Below are 26,197 nucleotides of genomic sequence, written 5' to 3'. Positions count from 1 at the left end.
TTTCAAGTGCAGATTGTGTGAAGATGACAACCATTTTATTTGTGTTGGAATTTGTCCAGATACACTTTCAGAAAGAACATGAATGCTTCTGCTGGCTTAGTTTCAGTAAGTTGTTTCCTCAAAAAAAAAAAAAGTCAAGTTTAACTGATTTAAAAGAAAAAGTCAGGTGTGATCCCACAATGTATATAGAGCTTAATTTAAACAAAGGACCCTCTCCTTTTCTCATATAATTACTTGTGCTTAACTACATTTTCTTCCTTCTCTTTACTATATTTCAGCACAAAGACATTAGCAGGCTGCTGGTTTCGTGGACCTGTACCACAATGACACAGAGAACACCAGAGCACCAGGATTGAATGAAATTGGAGACTCAGATTTTTAAAGCTGCACTAAGAAGTAAATGTTCAGGCAGCAGTTAAACCAACAGTCTCTAAAGGGGCACCTGCAAATTGTGCTATATTAAACTGAAGAAAAGGTATTAGGGGAATATTTTCTAAAATATAAACTATCGCAATAAATAATGCATGAGACGAGAAAAGTGATGTGAAATACGCACACGAAGAATCACTGACAGTAACTTCCTTTGATTGTGAAGCTCTTATCAGTACAGTTTGGACAGGCCTGAACGGCATGGGATGATGGCAGAAATGTTGCATTATCTTTCGTACTAAAACTTTGTGCTTTCTCCAAGGTTTATGTTACTCAGTTCAGTATGAGCAAAGGTATTTCTAAAATGACTCGCCTATGAAACTGCAATGGTCACATATGCTGAGACCAATGTTCCCTTCAGGGTGCCAGTGGAAACGACAGGAAAGATTTAACATCGTGCTAAAAGGATGGCAAGGTACCCCCACCCTGAAATTATGACCTTTTCTTTCCTTGATAAAGCAGGGCTGTATTACCTTGAATATATGTTTGCTTGTTAGGACATATTAAGATATATTTATTTGCCACCAGTATTTAACATTTTGTGCACATTTTCATAACTACATTCTTAACTTTTAAATTCTGAGTCAGCATAGAGCGGCTAGTATTGATCTTGGAGTGAAAATGTATACTCTGAGAGCTAGTTCTTAAATCTACTGAGCTGGAAAGGCTTTTTACTCTTCCTATCTGTACTGATTATATCTAGATCTGAAAAGGTGACAAATCTGAATTCTGATGTGGCCCTCTCTCCACAGAGAGCCCCTGCTTCCGTCTAAGTGCAAGAAATTCTTACAGGTGGGACTTGCCCCTGGGGAACAAGCAGCAGGAACAGGCCCAAAAAGGTGGTGTCAAGCTTTTCATGAATAGAGCATGAATTGTTATTAATGCTCGTAATGTTTTTATCTTTGGAAAATACGTATTATAAAAAGAAACCTTGATTTTTCTTTTTTAATGAGTGGAGAAGACAATGAGAAAACCAGATTGACCTGTTAGTACTACATTTTTAAGGCATTTTATATTTGATGGTGCCGTACTTTTAATAAAAAAACTGAAGTTTTTTAGTGGCAATACTGATTTATTTTTTAAACTAGAAAGATAATCCTTATTGATTACTTAATACAAAAAAGGGAAGGAAAATGCCAAAAAAGTTCATTTGAAGCTACATAACAGATAACTGAGCATTTGGCTTAAGTGTTCAAACTTTATTTCATAATCTTACTGTGTAGGTTTGGGATTACTTAACTCCGTACTCAGGATTAACAAAAGGTTCTGGGTGCAAGTTTTAGAACATTTAATATACCTGACTAAGGATTTGCTTTATAACTCAAGAAGAAAAGGTAGGCAGTTTTGTTTCTGTGAGTTTAATGCAAATCCTAATTACACTGAAAGTAAAAGGTTTGCCTGCATTCTAAAATTATCTTTTTGGAAAAGTATTTATCATGAAGTCATTACACATGTGATGAAATCTGAAAAAGTCAGCTCAGGAACGGTGCCAGCAGGGAGTCTAAAGATTACCTGTCTCAGTGGCACCCAAGTCTGTCCATCCTGTCCTTCAGCTGTATTACCACCAGCAGTACCTTTCAGGTTCCCTTTAAGAACCAGACAACTCCCAAGCCACATGGGCTATATAATCAAGAACTTTAAGCTTTAGCATTACTTATGCAAGAGTGATGGAAATGACCAAGGAGTAATATAACGGCAAAAGAATTGAGATCAGGTTTTAAGTATCTATTTTTTCCTCATGACAAATTCTTAAAGGTGTTCTGTTATAAACCAGATTTTCGTTTTTTAAAAAATGAAACTTGGTGGTATTTAAAATCTAGACATACCATGTTGCTGTTTCACTTTCATTGCTTTAGTTGCTTAATATTTAAGCTTTGCTTCATGCTACCTTTGTCTGTATTTCATATCTTCAGAAGCCTATTTCATCTTGTAGACTTGAATGACAAAAATTGTTTCTCATCTGAAGTATGCTGAGACATAAATGTTAAAAGAATGTTGTGTAACATTTATCCAATAAAGTCTTGATATTTTTAAAAATTTAGTTATTTAAAAAACTATTTGCTTTTCAAGAGTTAGGTTTTAAAGGTTATTATTTTAACTATTAAAATTCAACCACTGGTTGTCCTTTAGGGAGCTGTTTTAAGTAGCACAGCTTCCTGAGGAGACCTGTAGGTTCTGAGTCACTGGGAGATTTTATGGGACTTCTTTATGTCTAGGGCTGGAGGAATGCAAATCATTAGGACCCTGTGCACAAACACTTGTTTTCTGCTGGAAACTAATAACATACCCTTCAGAGTTGGATGTGATTAAACAAACATCTACTGGTGGGTTTTTTGTTTGTTTAAGGAGTCCTGCCCTTATGGATAATTGGCTGCTTCTTTAAAAGCCCAGCACATCCAATGCGAAAGTGAGGTCAAGTGTTTGACCAGAAACACTCAGTTGTCAGGAAAAAATTAGCCTCTTAAAACTTACCAAACTGTTGAGGTTTTTCAACACTGACCCAAAAACTTAGGTCAGTATATTTTTTTCCAGAGTATACATGGAGTCTTTACTTGCAAACATGCTCCCATTTCAGCTTATCTAAAGGAGTATAGAAAGGAGGCCACTGGAACCTCGCTCTGGTAATAGCGTTTCTTCCTCAAGTTTCCTACTAATGATAAGGGAGCTACCAGGGAAGGTAAACAAGCCATGAGCTCAGTATCTGGAAGACCTACAGGAGATATCCCCCCCCCCCCCCCCCCCCGGGGCAGGAAATGGGTGATGAAACCCGTGGATACACTTAGGATCTTTTTGGTGCTATCTTCAGATAAGAAAATGTAAGTTCAGATTCATGCCCTGGAATCACGCGTGGACTGTACCAGCATCTCCCTTTGGGCGTGGTGGGTATGTCAATGCAAATAAGCTAGCAGCTGTTTTACTGCTTTTATACCTGGTAGCTTATTCCTCTTTCAAGTAATGTGCCCCCCTCAGTGCTCTGAATAGAGCATATTGGTTTTTAAGCCTACTTTTCTCTAGTGATGACTGTCTTGCCAAATCTCTAATTATTCACAATGAAATTTCATGGCCTAACAACTCCTTTGCTTAGAAATCAAGAAGGTAATGAACCTGGGATGAAAAGAAGATACAACTCCAGGAATACTGTGCCAGAAGAAGAGCTGGCCAAACACATTGGCTAGGACAGTGTCCTTAAGAGTACTTCTGGAGTTAGCCCTTTCATCACTGCCTTGTGAGGCCGTGAGTAGAAGCTTCTGACGTAAAGGAGGGACACTGATATTCAACTACTGCACTAGTCCAAGGTAGAGGCATGGGCTCTAATCGTAGTTTTATCCACGATCTTCCTGACAGAAGAACCATGCACTGGCCACAATGTGGTGTGGAAAATAGTCGTCTCACTCAACAAGCTCTTCAGTTCCTACTTAGTCAAGGCCCAGAACATGGGAGACAAGGGGATTTTCCTTGAAATATCCTATAATCTTTTTTGCTTCTGAATTCTAAGCCTAGCCCCTAACTCCCGTGGATCCTGAGTCTAAGGTAGAAACCTGTGCCCTAAGGAAGGTGTACTGGATCAGCATCGTGAAGAAGTGGAGGGGGACCTGATGTGTCAAGGCCCCAGAAGAGCACAGCCAGAGTGAGTTTCAGTAAGACCAGAACCACCTTCCAGAAGACAATGAGGGCAATCCCTCACATGTTTAAACACAGCTGCTTTAACATCGGTAGAAGATGATGGGCTGGAAAAGCTTTTGCAGCAGAAGCTGAGGCTGTAATTCCAGACTCTGATGCCAACTCCGCCAATGGCAGAATCTAATCCAATCCAAGTGTTCCACAGCCACAGGAAGTTATCAGGCCTTTCCTTCCAGTTGACTTCATGAGGCAGAGCTGCAAACAGCATATTCTTTAGCAGCCCCATAGGAGTTCCCATCGGGGTAGGCATATTTTTTAAGCAAGCCAGAAACTAGTAGCTGCGACTGAGGCCACAAATTGTTAGCTGTGGGCTTCCTTGGCAGTGGGGCAACAAGCCCTGCTTTAGCTACGGGGGAAATGTGAGCTTCCAGTTTCCCCTCCAGCGAAAGGAAAAAGAAGGTAGGGCGTTCTATTTCTAGTTCTGGCTGACAGAACTCCATTCCTGTATGATGGAGCCTATTACTAGCTGGTGGATGTCAGAGGATTGGAAAATTAGAAGATAACTGAATATTTTTGTTGTAGAATATTTTAGACATTTATAGAGTTATAGCAGTATAACAAATCCTATGTACCCACCCCTAACGTCAGCAATTACCAACTTACAGCTAAGAAGGTGGAAATTAAGAAAAAAAAAAATCTTTATTGATTTCAGAGGGAGGAAGGGGGGGTGAGAGAAACATCAATGGTGAGAGAGTCATTGATCGGCTGCCTCCTGCATGCCCCCGACTGGGGATCGAGCCTGCAACTTGGGCATGCGCCCTGACCAAGAATCTAACTGAATCTAACCATGGTCTCCTGAATCCTAGGTCAATGCTCAACTGCTAAGCCATGCCCGGCCAGGCAAGACTGAAATTTTTTTTTGCTTTGAAATAGGGTGATCTCACTAGTTTTCATAAAGTAATTTTGTAACTAGTTTCGTTTGCCCCTTTAAGGGTTGTAAGCAGTTCTGATGCTCTGTGGCAGGGGTGGGGAACCTTTTTTCTTCCAAAGGACATTTGGATATTTTTAACATTCGCAGACCATACAAAATTATCAACCTGGAAAATGGCTATGAGAAAAGCTCCTAGATTTATGGAATTTTGAGTCCCGCTTGTGGTTGCCATGGGAGGGCCAGACCAAGTGTTTTTGCGGTCCCTATACGGCCCATGGGCCAGACGTTCCCCACCCCATGCTCTGGTTATTTTAACCACACCTGGGCTGGCTGGTAGTAAGTAATTCATTTCTCATTCTCAGTCTAGTGTGGGCTCAGGGCAGCTCTCCTACAACACAGGAAGTGACTAGAAATGATCACTTCCCTCCTGTACAGCTCTTAATTGTGCAGTTCCCTGAAGGAACAGGTTTTCCAGCCACCTCTGGTAGAATGTGTATTTACTTTTTAAAAGGATCTGTAACTGTCTTGGGGCAGAGGGCAGGCTGAAAGGGACATGTCACTGAAACTGCTCCGTGAAGATTTTTCTAAGGTGGCTGATGTGTGCCAGGTACACCATATACACCATATATACTTCCCGTATTAGAGAAGTACGGGAGGGGTGAGGTAGGGAGGTGAAAGGGAAGTGATCACAAAAGGCAACAGGAGCAGCAGCTGGGCTGGCAGCCACCTCAGCTGCAGGTACACAGGCTGCGTCCTCGAGACTGCTGCAGCTCTAGGCTTTCCCTTTCAGGGGCAAGCTTAAGATAACTGAGGGAAAGGGACAGGCCCTCAAATCACTGATTTTCTGTTAGCATCTCAAATTTGCACTAGGTCTTGGAGGATTATTGGACTCTTCCCTTTAAAGATCTTTCTCAAGAAGATATAAGCAACCAATTAACTTGCACGGCTGTTTCAATTTTCCAGCCTTCCCCTCGACATTACAAGTTTTTCTAAACCAGTTTGTAAAAGATAAGATTTGTAGGTCGGCTAAGCTCTGGGGATCAGACAACCCCTGCACATACATCTTCAGTCAGGTTTACATTTAATACCTGCCTGCTCCCCATCCCAGGAGTCTTCAAATAGTAAAGTGCATCCAAAAAGTCCCTGTGCTTGCTCTTCTGAATCAGTCTGGATTCTAGCTTGAGCGCTGTGTGAACTGTATCTCAGCAATGGTCTAGAAGTCAGGTCAGAGACCCAAGGACCACCAGAAATAATCGCCAGGCCTAGCAACAGGTCCTGGGGTGGTACCCTACCTTCAGCTACACAGAATATTTTCAGAAATACGCTTGCCATTTATTAATTAAACATTTGTGCCTCTGACACTTGTGCAACTCTGAAGGTCTTGTCATTTTACTGACGTGCAGGTGTGGGCCCAGGACTGCGATGTTCAGGTCATTAGCTGGTGGGTTTGGCCACTCCCCAGCCTCCACATCACCTGGTGTAATATTCTTTATTCCTATAAGCACAATAACTTGTAAAGCCATAGGATATTTGGGGGAGGGGAGATGGAGCAAGAGGATGGAAGAAACCCAGCTGCAGTGCTTGTGATGGAAGGAAACTTGCAGAAAGTCAGCTCTTAGAAAAAGAGGTTGGATTTCAGGAATAGAATTTAACCATAGCTCTGGGCCATGGTGTGAAGACAGTGGACTAACCCTACAGTGCATCTATCTACACAGAAACCACCAGCTGGATGTGAATGTGTTATAGGAATACTCCCAGCTTCCCGGGTAAGCCTTGTGCAGAGGCTTTTCCAGTGGATGGAAAAGCTGCTCATGGGAATATTGGAAAGGTGGTTAAGAGACTGCTGACATACAAAGGACACAAGATTCAGTGGAAATGTGACCTGGGAGAAAGTGGGGAAGCTGAAACCAGACAAGCTGGGGATTTTTGAAAGTCTCAAGACAAATCCTTGCAAATATCCAAGGTGCAAAAATGAAAATTTTAAAAACAGAATACATGCTTACAAGCCAGGTGTAATGCTCAGTATCTGAGGACATTCTACATGGCTACACAGGAGGGGCTCCCTTGGCTTTAAGGGGCTCTTGTCTTTTTAAGCTGCGATTACTGAATTCACTATTCAGAAATCCTAGCTGAGCCCTCCAAAGTGGCCAGACTGCACACCTATCCATACAAAAACACCAGTGCAGAAAGTTAACCGGAACCACAGAAACCTAAGCTGACATTTGAATCACTTGCTGGATCTTAAATTTTTGAGGAAGATTGACTAGTCACTACTTATCTTGAGATAACAGATAATGGTTAGTAGCAAAGGGGGCATTTTAAAACAGGTACTAAACCAAGAGCATAGAATCTGAACACCTGGATAGAGATGGTTGTTCACACTGAGACTACTTGAGGAATGTCTTTTCATACTAATTTACTAAGTTTCTAGTAGAACAGGTGCTGGTGCTATTTTGAAATACAAACATCGCCCTTACCTTCTGGGAGCTCTGGTCTACTCATGGAGGCAGATAGGGAACAGATCATAGTATTAAGAAATAACATTTCTTTGAGTCTTCAAAAATATTCTAAACGGAGATCCAAAATTACTTTCATCCCCTGCGATATTGTTGAAATAAGAATACATACAATGTCACAGTGCAATTAACTGGCCCACTCACCAGAGGCATTTAATGTGGGCCCCGTTTGGCATCCTATAAGATTTCAGGAGGGAGGAGGGGAGAGGCCTAAGAAGCAACTCCTGTCCCCCCAGGATGGTAGCATCTTGAGGGCTGTTTCTAGGCAAACAAGTCTATTTCCTGTTCCTTGGTGTTCAGCTAGTCCTTCAGGAATCTCTCTCAGCCACTGAGCTCAAGTCAAATCTGATGAAGCGGTTCTCAAAATATAATCTGTTTCTGAATATTTTCATAGTAATATTAAGGATTATTTGCCTTTTTCACTGTCATTCTGTCACAAGTATGCAGAATTTCCCAGACTATGTGATGTGATATTGTAACAAACAGTACAGATGCCAGTGAGACTCTTCTATCAAGCCTCACATTAAAGAAATTGGCAAATATGTAGAATGAGGTCACTCTTATTAAAATGTACTTTTGTTTTAGAAGATTTTTCTAAAAATTTTATATTAACATGAAATGTGTTTACTTTTAAAGAATTAAATATTTAAGAAATTTCTCAGTTTTAATTTCTAATGTGGTAAATATAAACAGATTGAATCCACATAAGCCAAAAAGCTCTTTAAATGTTTTTGAGTGGGACGGGGTCCTGAGATCAACAGGTCTGATGAGAACCCCTCCAGCCCAACAGGCCACACGGGAAGCACGGCTGACGCTACACTACACCGCTCACATTTCTAAACACACGCGGGATCTCACACACCTTTCTGGGAAAATTAGATGCCAGATTTACCATAAAGAGAGCAAACCAAAATTAGCTGTATTTCCCCCCCTCCCCTAGTAAATTCTATGAAGAATTTCACCTCAATCTGGGAGACAAGCAAACCAGTCTCAATACAGCGCACCATTCCACCATCTATAGAGCAAGTCTAAGGGGCTCTGAGGAACAGATCCAAGAACCACCGCGATCCTCACCCTGCGGAGTGGGACCACTGCATGTCACAGAATTACACATGTACTTCATTTTTGAGATGAAATGCACATCTTGCCTTTGACACTCAAACCAGAACAACTGAAAGCTTTTCACCAGCATCGGCTAATGAGTACCAAAAAACACACACGAGAAAACAAAAGAAAACACACCTACCTTTGGAACCTCTGGGTTCGTGTAGTCTAAAAGAACACGGTTTTGTTCTGGGATTCACACACCACCACTTCCGAATCAAGCAATTTTAGTTGGAATTAAGATGAGGGCTTGGTCAAAACAAAAATGATTTTATAAGTATCTGCACAAACCTGGGGAGGCCGTTTCTGAATTCTAGTACCTGGCAGAATGGTCCACTCTTCAAGATGGTAACTAAGACTCTGGGCATATTTGTGAAATCCAGTAACAGTAACATTGCTTGAAACCAACACTGCTCCCAGAGCCAGAAAAGGCTTCTGCTTCAGCTGTTGTTACGGGGATAAAATTCACAACCCAGCTCAGACCATCACAGAAAGCGTTTATTACCACAGAGGAAATCAGAAGCCCATGCCCGGCAGCCTGGGCAGTGTGTGATCGGGAGAGGGGACAGCAGGCGGGACCCCCATCAGTCATGTTTGGGCAGTCTCCAACCGGCAGGTTTGCTCGGTCCAGGAGAGCTGGTGTCTGGGCTTTATGTTTGTATGTCTCAGGGAGGTCAGCCTTAACAGGCTTCCTCCTGGACAAAACAAAGGACAGAACCAGGGACAACAGCTGCACAGACACCACCTTAAAATGGAAATCAAATCAGGCTCATTACATCAGGAAGTGCATTTCACCCGGATCATAAAACACTAGGTAAGGGAGCATCGGGCTCTAGTGGATTAGCCTGTCTTTGAGATAAGATGCTTTTAGAACTTAAACACTGGCAGGGCCTTTCCCCTTGCTAACAGCAAGCAGCACACAATTTACTAGCCAGCTTTAAAAGCTACCGTTATCTTTGTTATCTGTTGTTATTTGGATTTTGAACAAAATTGATGGAGTAGGAGCCAGTAGAGGAATCCTGTTTGATCTGGAAATTTTCTGTGGAGAGTCCGAAAGGTCGGAGAACCAAGTTCCCAAGATCTTTTAATTTACCTGCAATGTAAAAGCAAAAAACTCAAATAAATAGAGGAATAAACAGAAGCAAGAAGATCCCCAGCTGAGCACGCCTTACTATCAGATTAGAAAATATGAAGAGTATCTCTTGGTAGTTAAAGAAACTCCTGCTTTTAAGACGATGAAACCTCAGTCCCCACCTCCCCTCAGGAGTGCAGCCACTTTGGTGCCACCCACCCAGGAGCCTGTGCTGGCTCCTGGGAGAGCAAAGCTTCTGTCCAAACTGGCCAGGCCCACCAAAGGACACAGGCTCGGGGATGAGTGGTGGCCGAATCCCATGCTGCTCCCAGGGAATGAAGGCACCTTGCCAAGCCCTGAGGAAAGAGGTCCCTCCAAGTCTGTTCTCCCTGGATGAGCAACAGCCACTTGCTGAATCTAACTTCACTTAGCAGTTTCTACTGAACCTGGATTCAAACTCAAGAGCCTGCTTTTCTACATACGGCCTCAACTTCCACACGGAACTCATCACTTTGTGGAAAACGGGAGATCACGTTCATTTGCACAGGCCCATCAACCACAACAGTCCAGTCTCGTCTCCCCAAGTTTCAGGCTTTAGGAACCACTGTTGAATTCCTGTCCTAAAGACATAACTGAGACACGTGCTGTAACCAAGGGTTTTTATGCTGATTCTACATACGAGAAAGTTATATAGAGAATTTGTCAAAAGTTGGAGTTTCTAGGACATTTGAGAGATTTGTAGGGGTTTATGGGGCAAAGGGATGGAGTATCAGACCAGAAGTGTGTGGGAAAATGCTGGCGAGGATGAGTCAAGTTTCAACCCTTTCTAAACTGTTCTAATTTTTCTTGTAGGTCTTCTGCTTCCAATGGAGATGAGAATGGGGGTAAAAGGGAAAGAAACCCCCAACCACCAGAGGTACAGGGTCCTCCTACCTTACCCGTTAGCAGCTTTGTCCCTCTGAGGTCTCCCACCTTGAAGTAAAGCCCAGGTAAAAAATTTAAAGATGCGTGGCCTTCAAATGTCTAGGCCTGTTAATAACTCATGGAAAGAACTTATGGTCTCAGTCTAAGATTCATCCTGCTGAAGCTCACCATATTCTGAAAAAGCTCCAGGAATGCAGGGCGACCACTCTCCAGGCAGGCTTCCCAAACTTAAACCTACAACACACATTCTCAGTGCTGCTGTTTAAGGAACGTCACTGGTGCAAACGACATCCCACATACAGGGGACAGCAGAGCATGGCCTTGGGTAGGCTGATGCAGAGGTAGGAGCCACAACAAGCAGAGAAAGGACAGGGCATCCTCAGGAAAGTGTCACCCAGAACTCTGGCAGTCTGTCTTGGGGTTGAGGGGAGGACAGGGAGGAAATGAACATTTAAAGAAGCCAAATAAAATGTCACTGCTGGCATAATCCGTGGCTCTCCTGACACGGAGTTTGCATCTCGAGAGTCCCAGGAGGGCAGCTCCACTTGGAGGAGCCTCTGAGGGCCACCACCTGGGTGGAGGGTTCACTGCAGGCAGGCAAGAGTGAGCAGTGTGTCCAGGGGATGGAAAGGTAGATGGGAGGGTGCATGGCATCAGGTTTAGGTTCTCACAAGCCCAGCCCAGCGTCTATGGTCCTTATGCCACAGGGAAGGCCATTGATGGTTTGAGAACTGAGCTTGTTAATGCCGCAACAAAGTGAAGAATGAACCAGAATAGGAGAGCCTGCAGGTGGGTCGGACAGAAAGGCAGTGTAACACTGGAAAGAGGCCATTTAGTCACTGACTAAACATCTGAACGTCTACGGTGTTGGGTAAAGCAGCTTGGAAATCAGGGTGGGGTCTGGGGAACATAAGGGAACAGCACAAAACTTTCTGGAGGACCAAGTTTCTAGTGTCTGAAAAGTTCACATTTTGCTGTTTACGATGATGGCAGAGGAGCACCTTCAGTAGAGATCATGCTCCTAAACACAGCTGCACAATCACACCCATGAATCTTCCTGCTGCTGTTTCAAGTCAGGTTGGACACTCAGACTAAAGCAGCTTCCTTGTGCCTAAGACAGGATCATTTGCCAAACTGGCCTACCTGCCACACGTTCCTTGCCAAACTGGCCTATCTGCCACACGTTCCACTGGCAGCCAAATTCTACCCCCACCTCACCATCCAAGCCGTAACCAATTAGGTTTCCATATTACCACCTGTAGGAAATCTGGCACCGTCACTCAGCCTGAAAGTGTCCAAGTCTCATGTATTACATGAGATCCCATGGCAGTGAAGAGTCCAAAACTTGGGCTCAAGACAGGAATGTTTACAACCAGAGATCAATGCTTGTCACTGGATCCAGTTCTGATGAACATTAATTTTGGTGCCTCCAAGCAACACCAGATTATGATAACTCAATCATCTCACTTTGCATAATTTCTCTCTGACCATGCAGTGATCAGTTTACCCCGAGGAGAGCCAGGAATGCCCTTTGTTTTCACCTCTTAAGATCACTAGGGTTTGATACCGACATTAACAAAATAAAAGATAATCATATGATCGTATCAACAAATGCAGAAAAGCATTTGACAAGATACAACACCCATTTACAATTAAAACAATAAAATGGGTACAGAATGAAAAGTACCTCAACATAATAAAGGCCATACACAACAACCCTCAGCTAACGTCACAATCAATGTTGAAAGGACTGCCAAAGGAAAGGGATTCTCCGGAGAGAAGCCGAAGGAGCACAGCAATTAGATCAAACAAAAAGCAGGGCACTGGAAACTGAAACTGCTGTTTCCCACTGACGGAAGGCAGCAGGATGGGCTGAGGTGCCCGTGCGGCCGGAGCACCAGCCCTGCACGGACACAGTCTATACTGTTAGGCAGGGTGGCATGAAGAGAAATGTGAAAACAAGACTCTGGATCTCCTACCCACACATTCGGCTTCAGCAGTTTTAGGAGACTAACAATTCTGTCTTTCTTGTGATGCCTGCTTGGTAAGGGAGCTGATTCTAGGAACCTCTACTGCACGCAGACCAGGGGAGCATATAACACACAGGAAAACCCCAGGGGAACATGCTGAATCCTCGCAACGACAAGTGACTTCTAATTCCACATCTACCTCTTGAATGTGGCATTACACAAGGTGATCTTCTCAATTCAGTTTATAAGTGTGCGCGCCGTAGGATGCTAGGGGCCAGGAGTGAACATCCGAGTGACTTCAGAAATCAGGAGGCCAGGAATATGAGGTGGAAGGTGGTCATGGTACATGATGACCAACAGGCCCACGGCTGTGCCCGAGCGGCCGGGCAGGGGAGCAGCAGAGGCCAGTGAAAGGAAGGATTACTAGGGCAGTGTCCCAGCCTGTGTCTCTGGTTCCTTTGGGGGAACAAATGAGTTTCATGTCATGGCTCTAGGCTCTCGGCCAGGACGGGCACCTGGCAGCTCTTGGTTAGGGTGGGAAGAACAGCAGCTCACGGAATGGCTGGAACACAATCTGTCCATCTATTAGGTCATACCTCACCCCAGGACCTGGGTGGTGTCCCTACCCACTCAGTAAATTGTGACGACTTACAGTAGGCTCACTGGATTTCTCCAGTGGCATCCTGTCCAAATAAACACAAGAACTGAAACCTGGCAAGGAGCAGCTGGCCAGAGCTGAGTCCAAGTCTAGTGAGTCGGAGAGCACACATTCAGAAATGTCTCCTATTTTTTCTCTGCGGCAGCTACAGCACAAGGAGGGAAACATAACACTCAGTGACAGGCCTGCTTCTGCCCAGCGGGGAGCTCTCCGCGCAGCTGCTGACTGCCACCCTCCCCGCCTCGCTGCGGTGGCCATGCCCTACTCAGCCTTTGATTCCTGTCCCTAGTGGCCTCTACACTGCCCTTCAGTCATCAATCACACCTCCCAACAGCAGATCAACTCGAGTGTGCACCATAAATACCCACAGGGGTTAAAACGCAGGGTGCTGGGCTGGAAAATAGGCATTTTGGACAAGTTGTCAAGTGAGGCTGGTCGGCACTGTATTTTGAGAACCAGCTTCAAAAGATAACTTGCTTTTGCAGCTGGCCAGTGGAATGTTGATCAGAAGCCTGGTATTAAAAACTAATTGAAGACACCCATTTCTGGTGATTAGAGGGATACGGCTGCCTGGGAGGAGTGTCCTTCTTAGATGTGAAAGGTAGCCCATTACTTTCTGGAGAAAGCAGATGGCTTTCTTCAACACACTAAGATGACAGGAAATCAAGGAAGAACCACAAACATACATAGATTCTTAGTAATTCCACTTGTTTGAGATTTCATGGCTGGGCCCAGATATAGGATAAAACAATTTGCAAATGATGGCAAAAGTCTTTATCCTGCAGATTTTTTTTAAATGCCTAGAACTTAAAAAAAAAAAAAAGTTTTTATTGATTTTAGAGAGAGGAAGGGAGAGGGAGAGAAACATCGATCTGCCTCCTGCATGCCTCCTACTGGGCACTGATCAAGCCCACAACCCTGGGCATTTGCCTCAACTGGGAATATAACAGGTGACCTCTTGGTGCATGTGACGATGGTCTACCAACTAAGCCACACTGGCTGGGCCCACAGTCTTTCCTATTTGTAATCAAGACTTGTTCAGAGACCTACGTTAGTATCGTCTGGCCTCCCAGCAGAGCTGCCCAGATGAACGGCTCACCTCACCCCCGCTGGTGGATGGACCCTCACCCCGGGAAGGCACTCCTCTCCCTGACCAATCTCAACAGCCACACTTCCGAGATGCTCCCGAGGGCAGGGTGATACACTAAGCATTTGTCCTTGGAATCCTACAGTTGAGCAGGAGCTTCGGAGATTCTGAAAATGTCTCACTGGTTTTCCTTTGAAAAATTTTTTTACTATTTACCTATCTATGTGAGCAAAAATTAATATTGTGAAATAGAAACAAGGAAATAAATTAGATACATAGATACTCATAAGGCTGTGCCTGCCATCCAAATCCTTGATTTCAAATATTTGTTACACTTGCCTGACTGAATATTCTGATTATAAATGACATACATTTCAATTTATACAAATAAAATACTTCTAGTTTTCTAACTGTGGTTTCAGATACAATTCTTTTAAAAAACAAAGAGGATCTATTATTTTTACACCAGTTGCCAAAACAAGCTGAGTATTTGGGGAGCTCTGTTCAGGATACCTGTTCCCACTCATCACGCCATCGCCCACACCCCTTAGGTCCAATCAGACCTCCCGTTCCTTAGCTTTCATGGCCAGGAGGCTAATACTCCCAGATGAAAGGACAAAAGCAAACACTCCAGTTGCAGGCTGCTTTCCTCAAACCTGAAGCCAATGATCGTCCTGTGCTCAGCAAGGCCTGTGGCACTGGAACTGATGGCCACCCTGGTCTCCACTCCTGTTCTGATGATATTTATACATGATAGGCTAGGAAGGGAGGGCAATTATGTTCTACCCATTCCAAATTTCAATCAGGACTGTCTTCCCAAGGAGGGGAGTATATAGGTCTTCTTTCTATCCAAAGGAAGTCAAGTTACAGAAAAAAAAGAAAACCTGAATAAAAGCTCATTTTGTTAAATAATCACAGAACTTCGTAAATACCAATGACAACACCGAGCGGTTTTAAAAATCTTTAATTGCCAGTCCTCCAGCAGAAGCTACCAATCCCACAGAAACTAGCACTAAAAATCGTGCCAAGTCCACTGCAAAAAGCTTGCTCTACTTCTAAGGAAGTGACATATTTTGTGCTCAAAGAGACTACCCTCCAAGGATCTCCCGGCATATGAACCACAGCCATGTCATCCGTAATGAGGGGAATAATACCAGAAGCTCTTGGGCTGAGAGTCCAAGCACAGGGCAATCTCTCCCCTCCAGGCTCTCCTATGGCAGGTAACACCCAGAAGCAATACTTTATTCATGATCCTTATATCCATTAAGAAAACAGACTCTGGCTATTCAAATGTACCAACCAATCATCATCTTACTTACCAAGCAACTTAAATTGTTTAAGTCCGATGAAAGCTTCCATTATGGAAGCAACCGAAGGAATGAGTTCAATTTGCATATTTCACATGAATGGAACAATATAAGTAAAACCCAAAGCCATGGAGACAGGAAACTCCAGCTTATTAGAATTTACAGTGACAGGGACACATGAAAGTTTTGATTCCAGCTGCAGCTGATGACACAGTAAGGTTCAATTTGCACCCATCCCTTTATGGCTTCATACTGGCTCAAAAACAGAGACAATGCCCAAAGACCAATGCCTAAGTGTCATTCCATGTCTGCTACAGTCATCCCTAAAGTCATCTCTCTCAGCATGAACTCCAGCTCAGCTAAACGCAAATACGTCCCCCCCCCCCCACTAAGATAAAGCATTATTGTTAGGAGAGAAGATGCTCTTTTTTGATGAAAGAGAACCTCCAAAATAATTTTTTCTGCTCAAACATGGTGTAAAGTGTAATTAAATGTGTAAATTATGGAGAATCTTTTTGGGGAAAACTGGGGAAGGCTCTAGAAATTGCCAGAGTCTAAAGCAGCTCTCCTTGGAGTCGGAATCCAGCCAGCAGGGTCAGAGGGCTGTGCATCGTCTAGGCTAATGGTTTCTTCTCAATCAACTCTGCTACTAGAGTGAACCATGGCGAAATGTGTTCTCCTTCTCTGGATCCTGATGCCTATAGGTCATAAATGGCCAGGCTCAATTTACTGTAAATGATTTTTCCTTTAGGCCCATGTGATTGCAATATATTAAATGTAGTTCACATGACATGTAGAAACTATTCATAATGAAGATCCTATACTCGATCTTGAGTGGGGAAGGATCAGGTACGTTATAAGCAGAATACGCTGGGCAGGTCTCTGGCCAGGAGCCGTCCCTCTCCTTAGTCAAGCAGACTGTTTATGAGAGCAATTCTCTCATTCCAACTATAAAATGGTCTGGCTAACAAAAGAAGCAACGAAAACACGGATCAGAAGAACCCATTTACCCTACCCTCCACCCACAGCCTTTCCTCCCTCGGTATTTATTCCTAATTAATTCCTGCCCTCTCCCATTTTCTCAAAGAGACACAATGCATTTTAGAAAAAGGAATTCCCTTGGTTCTGCCCCTGTACTAGCTGGCAGTGACTGCACCCTCATGAAGTAAAGCCTTAAGCTGTTTACCCAGTGAAGAAACTCAACTGTTTTCGCGACACTAGGGATCTGAAATACAGTTTGGTGGTATCCCAGGTTGGGAACTGAACTGTGTTTGCATTCTTGAAGGCAGGGAAATTTTCCAAGAAAAATAAATGGTAGTTTGGTTTTTAAAAAGCTGACATCCTCTGTAAACCACAGTGCTCCTTCTGGAGTCAAAAAAGCTAAAGAGCTCACTAGCCCCACGGAACTGCTGCCCACAACAAACGAAGGGCCCAGAGCCATCTCTAACTGCTGTGTTTCCCTGAGTGAGTAAAAATACTGTTGTCCCCACCCCCACTACTTATGGTCAAGGAAAGTAAGGGAAGCAAACTTACCCAACATTTCTTCCTTCAGTCTTTCATTTCGTTCTTCGATTTGCTTGGGTAATCTCTGAGGGGAGAGGAGGAGAAATGGGTTAGTAAGAAATCCCTGAGTGAGTTTGAATTTGAGAAACAGTAAAACTAATGTGAAAGTGAGATAAGGTTAAGTACAGATGTGTGACTTTAAAGAAGGAAACGAGTCTTTGTGGTTGAGCTACATGAATAGTTTTGCTTGGTTCACTGCTCTGTGCCCAGTTCTTGGCAACAGTGGGCCAAGGAAGACCCCAATAAAAATTTGAATAAATATATACACAAAAAACTGTTTGAAAGGATACCTACCAGAAGTTTAAAGTGCTGTGTGTACTTAGGCGGTGGGATTATGGGTGATCCTTATATTTTTAAATTTTTTGCTCATTCATATTTTTTACCTTGAAGTCCTTTCTTTATAGAATCTAATTTATTGAGAAAGGGTAAGATCGATATTGGATGTTCCTAAAGGATCACCTAGCTCAGTGTTTTTCAACCCTGACACTACTGGCATTTTAGACTAGGCAATTCTTTGTTGTGGGGGCTGACTTGTGCACTGTAGGATGCTGAGAGCATCCTGGCCTCTACCCACCTAGATGTCAATAGTCCCCTCCCAGTCATCACAGTGTCTCCAGATGCCGTCAAATGTCCCTGAGAGCCAGTAGAGAATCACTGATCTAGATCAGGGTTTCCTATGGCCGCCTTGAGGCCTGTAATTGGTCCCAATTACTCTGGGATTCCAGTAATAACTCAGTTATAATAATTCAAAAGAAAATAAATTCTTTATGCATATAATAATTAGTATAAAAGGCTTCCTTTCACAGAAGGCTTAAAACTGATATGACCAGGATAAAGGCTACCAAGAATCTGGCCAGGGTTTTCTGTTTTTTTGTTTGTTTGTTTTTAAATATATCTTTATTGATTTCAGAGAGAGGAAGGGAGAGGGAGACAGAAACATCAATGATGAGAGAGTCATTGTTCGGTTGCCTCATGCACACCCGACTGGGGATGGAGCCCGCAACCTGGGCATGTGCCCTGACTGGGAACTGAACCTCGATCTCCTGGATCCTAGGTTGATGCTCAACCGCTGAGCCACGCCCAGCCAGGCTTGGCCAAGGTTTTAAGTATTTCCTTTCTTCATGTTGAATTTAGTTAATCTTACCACCATTCAGAGGTATGTTAAAATTCAAATAAACGATTAAAACCGGTTTCAAATTGCTTATGCATTTTAATTATCCAAACCAGGCTGTCAACAGTTCTCAGGTTTGCTGGGTGAAATACTCATTCCAAGAGGTAAGTAGGAAATCCTGCAGAGCAGTGCGGAGCGGAAACATAAGCAAGTGAAAGAATCGGTGGAAGGCAGGAGGGAGTGTGTGGCTGGCCGTGAACTGGGACTGCAGCAGATGCAGTTCAAGAAGAATCCCCAATATACCCACATCCTCCCATTCACTTTTAAGAGGTCTGATTTTTATCTAGTCAAATCTTCCCATTTTTAAATGCTGGTAAGTGGCCTCAATTAAAAAACAAACAAAAAGCTGGCTTAAACAACATGTCTGCAGTTCTTCACCTCCCATCTGCTGCACACTGGGGCTCAGGACAGACCTCTCCACCCGAATGGCTCTGAAGAGTCTGGCAGTGAAGAAAGCTGTTTAGCTAAAGCCAGGGTTTCTCTAGCTGATTGGAACATCCATTATTTGGGGGAAATAACATATGCACATCCAGTTCAGTAGAACGTCTTTAGAACATACATTGCTCTGTGCACTACGGACAATCAAAGGGGGAATGCAGTAACATTTAGCTAATGTACAACTGGCATATAAATATTTAGAGGCAAAAGGACTACAGTGTTGGAGATAAGACTCACTTTGGTCTGACCTGTACAAGTACCATGGGCTAGATTTTCCTAGTCCAATGATGAAATAAAATTGTCAACCCTAGAGATGAAAGGTTTACAGACAACATAGAGTGTAATGATACATGGAGCGTAAATGATACATGGTCACAGTGGGTTGGTGGCCACCACTTCCAAGTTCTATATATTGTGATAACCTCCTCAAAAGTACAGAAATGGAATGCAGTTGTGTCCCGAGGATGATTTAAGATTCACTGAGTAGCAACATAAGGAAAAGAAGACTGAGGTTTACCATACAAGCTTCTCTTGCTTGGTGCACTGATGGGTCTTTTTCTAGAATGGATTTATAGTCTTCCAGGGCTTCGTCAAGCTTGTCAGTGCTCTCGTACAACTCTGCTCTCCTCAGCAGGGCCCTGACGTAGCTGGGGTTTAGCTGGATGGCTATAAAAGGAGAAGAGATCACTGTCACCATGAAGGAAAGGGGCCTGTACATCCTTGGCTGCATCAAGTTTCTTTATTAACCATCCTCCAGGGTCTAAAGGAAGAGTCATTTGTCAAAGACTATACCTGGGGCGAGCAAGCTTTGTAAAGACTTTAGGCTTTGCAGAGTAGACGGTCCCTGTCACAATTACTCAACCCTGCTATTGCAGCATGAAAGCAACCAGACAGTGGCTGAACAAACAAGGATGGCGTGTTCCCAAAAACCTTTACTTATGGACGCTGAGACTGGAGCTTCACATAATTTTCATGTGTCACGAAATACTATTTCTCTTTTGATTTTATGTCCAACCACTGAAAAACTGTAAAAACCACTCTTGGCTCATGGGCTATACAAAAGAAGGTGGGGGGCTGGCCTGGGCTGTGGCTGTCGTTCAACAAGCCCTGACACCACCCCAAGTCCTTGTCTTCACCTGCTGATCCTTCAGTTCAGAATAGGCTGGACACAGAATCCCAGTGTCTGGTAAGAGAGAGATTTAAAGAGCTGAGAGAAAACAGTCTAGTGGTAGACTCTGCTATCATTCTTATTTTTCTATGCCCCAACTACTGAGGTTATGCCTTGATTACTGAGGTTACATTTTTGGCTAAATGCTCACTGTTCCTTCAAACTTCTGCTCCAGCACTTTCAGGCATAATATTCTTTCCTTTATCCAATAACCACTGCCTTTCTAATAATCCTCTGCCCATGTTTTGGTGTGTGTATGGGGACTGGGGAGGCAACAGAGTCTGTCCTGGGTACCTTAGCTAGGCAATGCCCACCAAGAAGAGAGGTCAACTTTGCAGTGAGATACAGGGCTCCAGACCACAGGGAAGAGCTGAAGATATAAACTGTAGCATATAGATGGTATTTAAAGTTTCCTAACTGGATGAGAAAATACAGGGAGACAATACAGAGAAAAAAAGAAGGGGGCCTTATGTAGGACTAAGATCTAGGAGTTCCGAAATGTTGAGGTTGTCAGAGAAGCTAGCAAAACAGAAGAAACAGTGAAGGAAACAGAAAAAAAAATGCGGAATGATACACCGTACAAATGCCTTCTGGAGGCCAAGCAAGGTGAGCAAGAGAAGCAACTACTAACCCAGGCAAGATGAAGCGGCTGGTGACCTTTCCAATGGGTGTGGGCGAGGAGAGACTGGGAGAAGGCAAACAGACAGCAAGTGCAGGCCATTCTCTCAATGAAGAGGACCAGAGAGACGGCACAGGAGTCGCGGGGGGAAACTGGTGCAGGAGGAGGTTTTCTGAGAACCCAAACTCTTAACATTCCAACTTTATATGCTGCCAACCTCCCCTCAGCCGGTACATCATAGTCTTTAAAGTATCCCCAATTACATCATAATATCCATAGAAAACACACTCCAGTGATGTCTACTACTACATCTTTTAAAAAACTGAACCCCTAATTAACATTTTAACCCAGATGCTGCCCCCTTCTCAACTAGCAAATAGCTTCCAATAATGCAAATATGTACTGAAGAGAAGGAACTTTTCCTACAATGACTTAAAATCAACAAATCACTCTAACGTGATTTTTCCCCAATCCACGTAAAGAGAATCAACTTAACCTTTACTTATGCCAAGGCTGAAAACCTTAAGGCGAGAGGCCCACATGACTAGTGGTAACGAGCTCCAATATGACCCCAGAAATAAACATTAAGTCCTTTGCCAAGATGGTTTATGACCACAGTGGGAGTGTGTGTGTTGGGGGGCACTCCTTAATACAAATAAGCCACACTGGTGTCAATGTGTTCTGCGTATGGGAACAATGCATGTAGCCCATAAAGACTACGTAAGTACCTGGATATGGGTTTAACCAAATTCAAACACAAATCTGGAAAACACTTTCTTCCCCTTTGGGCTACAGCTGGAAATGAACTGTGGCTTAGTGTATGCCCTGCTAACCAAGCTTATAAGGCATTTTCTCATCATTTGGTTACACAGAAAGGAACTCTGAGAATCAGCAGCTTGTTCCTAATTTAAACTTTTCAAACCCACACATTGCATACAGATTAAGATTAAACGCCTTCTTCCAAATGAAACAGTACATTCAGAATTAGTTCTAGCCCAAGATAGTAATAGATGAGTAGTTAGCTAGATTCTAATGTAATAATAGTTTCATTCAGATACTATATAGAAATAGCAAATATAAAGAAAGCCCCAGTAGAGAGAGTGATAAATTAATGAAAAGAAAAAATAGCCTGGCCGGGCATGGCTCAGTGATTGAGCGTCAACCTAGGATCCAGGTGATCAGGGTTCGATTCCTGGTCGGGGCACATGACCGGGTTGTGGGCTCGATCAATGACTCTCTCATCACTGATGTTTCTATCTCTCTCTCCCCCTCTCCTTTCCTCTCTCTGAAATCAATAAAGATATATTAAAAAAAGAAAAAATTGAAGAGGGAACTCATGCTTAGTTAGTATGCGAGTTGGACGAGACACCATAAGGTTCTTTCTAACCTTACAGTTTCTGGAAGAAATTATTATCCAAAGAGAGGAAAACAAACAAAAAAATACAAATTACAAAGAGTAACAATTAGCTAGAAAAACTTATGAGTAGTAAGATGCAAGGAAAAGTGATAATGTGTGTTCTCCACACCAACCTACCAAGGTAGCTTTGAATGGTTAGAAAGGCAAGAAAAACTGTGTGGCCCATCAAGAAATTTCTGAAAACCAAACAATAGTGATCCTATGTCTGGGTGTCTCTATAAGTTGGTGAGATGAGAAGACCTTGACAGAATTCAGATAACAGACAGCAAAGTCTTGATTCAGTGTGTGGAACCTGGAAGGGGCATTAAAGTGATGGCAAGTAGGTTTGGAAGAATTATTACACCTGAAGAGAGTTCCGATTCCCAAACAGAAGCTGTCCTTCACCATGACTCATCCCCCTTAACTCCCAAATGCACAGATCCAGATGCCAAAAAGCAGCTGAGATCTTCAATTTCAATTTCAAAGTAAAGCAATTTGGACAATATAGGAAGTAAATTCTGTCCCACCAGATTATGCTGTCGAGGTAGCTTTGAATTTTTCTTTACATATTTTAAGACAGGATAAACTGACTGAACCACCCATTCAAGAGCATGCTTACACTAAGGTGACTACTACGTAACACCTCTAAGGCGGCTAAACCATAAAGCTTCTTCTTTAAAGACCTCAGAGAAAGGGGACATGTACAGGTGCCTGTCTCTGTTGATCTAGCTGAAGTGATGCTCTTGTATGTTAACATGTAACGAGACCAAAAAGCTGTACCTTTGCTGCAGTCACTGATGGCCATCTCTTTCTTGTCCTAAAAGGAAATATAACATTAATATGTGTCACCCTAGTTCTGTCTTAACAGCCCAAAGGCTCAATGACAAAGCTGATCATTAATAACTGCTTATGGAGATGCACAATGCTCTTCAAAGAAATCACACAAAAACATACAACTTACTTCCAAACTAAAGACAGCTCTGACTTGAAAGTGTTCTGCCAAGAAAATATTCAAGTAGCTTCTTCCTAAAGTATCTTTAAAGGTTGCTGTCACTTATCTATTCGATTTGCAAGATGCTTTATGTCAGAATGCTGACACTGAGAAAACTTTGTGATCAATAAACAGGGCAAATAACTAACATGAATAACTGAATTAACCCTCCTCTCTGGCTATCTGACCCAAAGTGATATCTTCCATAGAGTATACAGATGGTACTTCTATAGTAACACAGCGTGGCTCGTCATGTGGTCTCAGTTATAAACCTTAATTTATCCACTGATGAAACAAAAATACACAACCACCTCCCAAATAAGATATCTCACTGATTAAACATGCTGACTCTAGAAGCCGGGCACAGAGGAAAGAACACTGATGTCGAAAGAACTAGATTCTAGTTCCAACTGACACTACCTGCTGTTTAGCTCTTTCAACTCTAAAATGTCTCTTTTCCTCAAATTAGTTTCCTACAATATTACAGAAATATTAGTTCAAATAAATGTTCAATACTGCCATAGTAGCTACTATAGTAAATACTATTTTTCAGAATATTTTAGAGCAATGCCTACCAAACTAAATTATAGGATTTAATCAAAAATAGTCCCAGGATGGCCCTAGCCGGTTTGGCTCAGTGGTTAGAGTGTCGGCCTGAGGACTGAAGGATCCTGGGTTCGATTCCGGCCAAGGGTTCATCCCTTGGACACAGGCTCCATCCCTGTCCTTGGTTGGGGTGTGTGTGCGGGAGACACCAGTCCGCGTGTCTCTCTCACATAGATGTTTCTCTCTTCCTCCCCCAGCCCTCTCCCCCTTCCACTCTCTCTGAAGAGCAATGAAAAAAATATCCTCGGTGAAGATGAAAAACCAAGACAGTTCCTGGATGGAGACTGAAGGCTGAATGGGTGCAGGGCGTCCTTTGGGGCCATGGAAACGTTTGGGAGCCAGATGGCGATGGTTGCACAACATTTATAAATGTATTTAATGGCACTACGTTGTATGCTTTAAAATGATTAAAACAGTCAATTTTATGTCAGGTATCTTTTATCCACAGTAAACACAGAAGGTTCCAGAGTGGTCTGGGAAACACTAACTATATTATATCTCTTCCAATGTTCATCAGAGCTATTCACATATTAAAACCCCTAAAGTCCTGTAGTGAAGAAATCTGTCACTTTGTGTAAGCCAGTATTTCCCCAATATATGAGCTTTCTATAAATCTAAGACTCACAATGTCATAGTTTAAGTTTCTGAAGCAGGAGTGACTCTACAACTTAAGTGCACATCTGTCTGATGGTCTTCTTTGTGTCCCTAAGAACCTATCGTTAAGCTGCAGCGCATCTTATGCACAATCGGTCTCTGCAGATCAAGGAATTGTGGCGTTTTACTGCAGGCTCAAAATCTACTAACACCTCCGGGGACCCAGGTGTTGTCTGCTGCGTGTGGAAAAAATCCCAACTTCTTTATCACTCTTTCAGAACTCATATCAGTCTGTATACATATATAAAACAATGTAAACAACATAGAAGGACGGCAGTTTTAGAGTGTGTGGGGGGAAATGAACCAAAGAACTTAAATGCATATATGCGTGACCTATGGACACAGACAAGTGTGGGGAAGGCCTGGAGGACAGGGGTGGATGCCGGGTGGAGGGGATCAGTGGGGGGAGAAAAGGGGACATCTGTAAAACTTTCAACAATAAAGATAAATAACAATAAAATAAAGACAGTCCATTAATAAATGGCAAAAAAAAAAAAAAAAATTAGAATCTACTTTTTCAGGGCTCTGCCTGCTTTTGGGGAGGCAGGCATACAGCTGAAACTCTGTCCTCACACAACTGCTTCCTCTCTCTCCAAAGAGGAAATGCAAAGCTTGGCAGGGGCACAGTCAGGGATGCTAAGCCTGTAAACCTGCCTTTCAGAAATTCTCCTTAGAGCAGTGAACCCATCACCTCTGGGAATAAACCCAGAATGTGGCCCTTAATTGTCACAAAACATTAATCCTGGACATTTTCAAGTTTCAAAGTTTTGAATCTTCTTAAAAATATAAAAGAGTGCAACTTAAAAGAACAAAACAAACAACCCACCCCACTAGCAAACCTGCCCTTTATAAAGGAAATGGTCACAGAGCTATTTTGTTGTTGCACTCTCCTCAGATGTGACAAAGACCGCACGCTGCCCTAACTCAGAACCAGTCGTTTCCACCAGCCCAACCCTAGCAATATCAATAACCTGGCAACCTGGACACAAAGAACCCTACTCCCAGGAGCCAGATGGGATGGTGCACTTCCTCTGACACCGAAGGTGCCCTTGGTTCCATTTAGCATGACAACTTCCGGTCTGAGAACACGGCAAGATGTCTCCAAGAAGCAAAAGCAAAAGATGAGAATTTTCCAAACTAAGTGTAAAAACTGTTAGGTGTGAATTCCAACTGATATAAAATATACGAATGAGTATTGCTTTAAATACACTGAACTGTTTTACTTTCCCAAATACAAGATATCTGTTTATATATTCTAGAATTATTTCTTCTCCAATGCCACATGAATCACCCCCAAAATACTTCACTTTGGAGACTGAATCCAATAATAAAACATACAAGTTCTGGTTTAAAAAAACACCTTCCTGCATGTCTAAGCCTTCAAACACCAACCATCCTCCCCTGCCCCTTTTTTAAAACCTGGTTATCCAAAGAGACTTTGGTAAAGCACTAGAGAATTTCAGGCAACACCAATGAGAAAGTGACACAGATACCTGATCTAAATAAAAGACCACTTCACCCAATCTAGGGCCTGCTTCGTGGCTGCTTAAATAACCTACCCTTTGCACTTTGGACAAAAGTAGCCATAGTTAAGTGTATTGCTTTTTCAAAACTCTCATCATTTCAATCCAGCAAAATCTACTATGTTAACTAAATAGGAAATCAGTGAAATCAGTCAGAAATCTAACTTTTAATGCCAATGTGGTACAAGACAAATATACTGTACTCTTCTCTATTCTATATTCCCCCTACTACCCCAGGTTCTCAGTCCTTTGGAAATGCAAAGTGCTTCTGAACTTTCCCTGACACCTATTTTGCATTTAAGGGCATCGCTCATCCCAACTGGTGGACATTTCTCCCCATGTCCATACGCTCAACAGAGAAATGAGAATCTCAGGAAGAAGTATCCTGAAATCCAGAGTTTTCATCAGTGTTTCCTCTTGGGTCTTTATCTAGAATTCCAGAGGCCTCA

At 42.9% G+C, this 26,197-nt stretch overlaps 2 protein-coding genes across 4 annotated transcripts in view; one reads left to right on the top strand and one right to left on the bottom strand.

Moving 5' to 3' along the window:
* The window catches only part of PWWP2A (PWWP domain containing 2A), a 33,866-nt gene extending 31,390 nt beyond the window's left edge, over window positions 1–2,476 (top strand). Inside the window, exons 4-5 of one of the 3 annotated variants that reach the window (XR_013998807.1) lie at window positions 279–844; window positions 1,182–2,461. Coding sequence is in view for 2 of the 3 variants with exons in the window: in XM_081137427.1 (XP_080993553.1) it covers window positions 279–292 (14 nt within the window). In the remaining variant the exon portion in view is untranslated. Of the gene's footprint in view, window positions 1–278 lie in introns of all 3 variants that reach the window. The other 2 variants (XM_081137427.1, XM_081137426.1) reach the window with 2 other exon arrangements.
* Window positions 2,477–9,081: 6,605 nt separating this feature from the next.
* The window catches only part of TTC1 (tetratricopeptide repeat domain 1), a 33,064-nt gene continuing 15,948 nt past the window's right edge, over window positions 9,082–26,197 (bottom strand). Inside the window, exons 5-8 of the mRNA XM_081137429.1 lie at window positions 22,755–22,791; window positions 19,309–19,457; window positions 17,153–17,207; window positions 9,082–9,694 (exon numbers count right to left, since the gene is read on the bottom strand). Coding sequence (XP_080993555.1) covers window positions 9,561–9,694; window positions 17,153–17,207; window positions 19,309–19,457; window positions 22,755–22,791 — 375 coding nt within the window. The 3' untranslated portion in view covers window positions 9,082–9,560. The remainder of the gene's footprint in view (window positions 9,695–17,152; window positions 17,208–19,308; window positions 19,458–22,754; window positions 22,792–26,197) is intronic.

Source organism: Miniopterus schreibersii (assembly GCF_964146895.1).
Source record: "Miniopterus schreibersii genome assembly, chromosome: 4".
Taxonomy (NCBI): domain Eukaryota; kingdom Metazoa; phylum Chordata; class Mammalia; order Chiroptera; family Miniopteridae; genus Miniopterus; species Miniopterus schreibersii.
The sequence above is the reverse complement of the archived record's forward strand: the minus strand, read 5'-3'. Positions and strand labels throughout refer to the sequence as shown.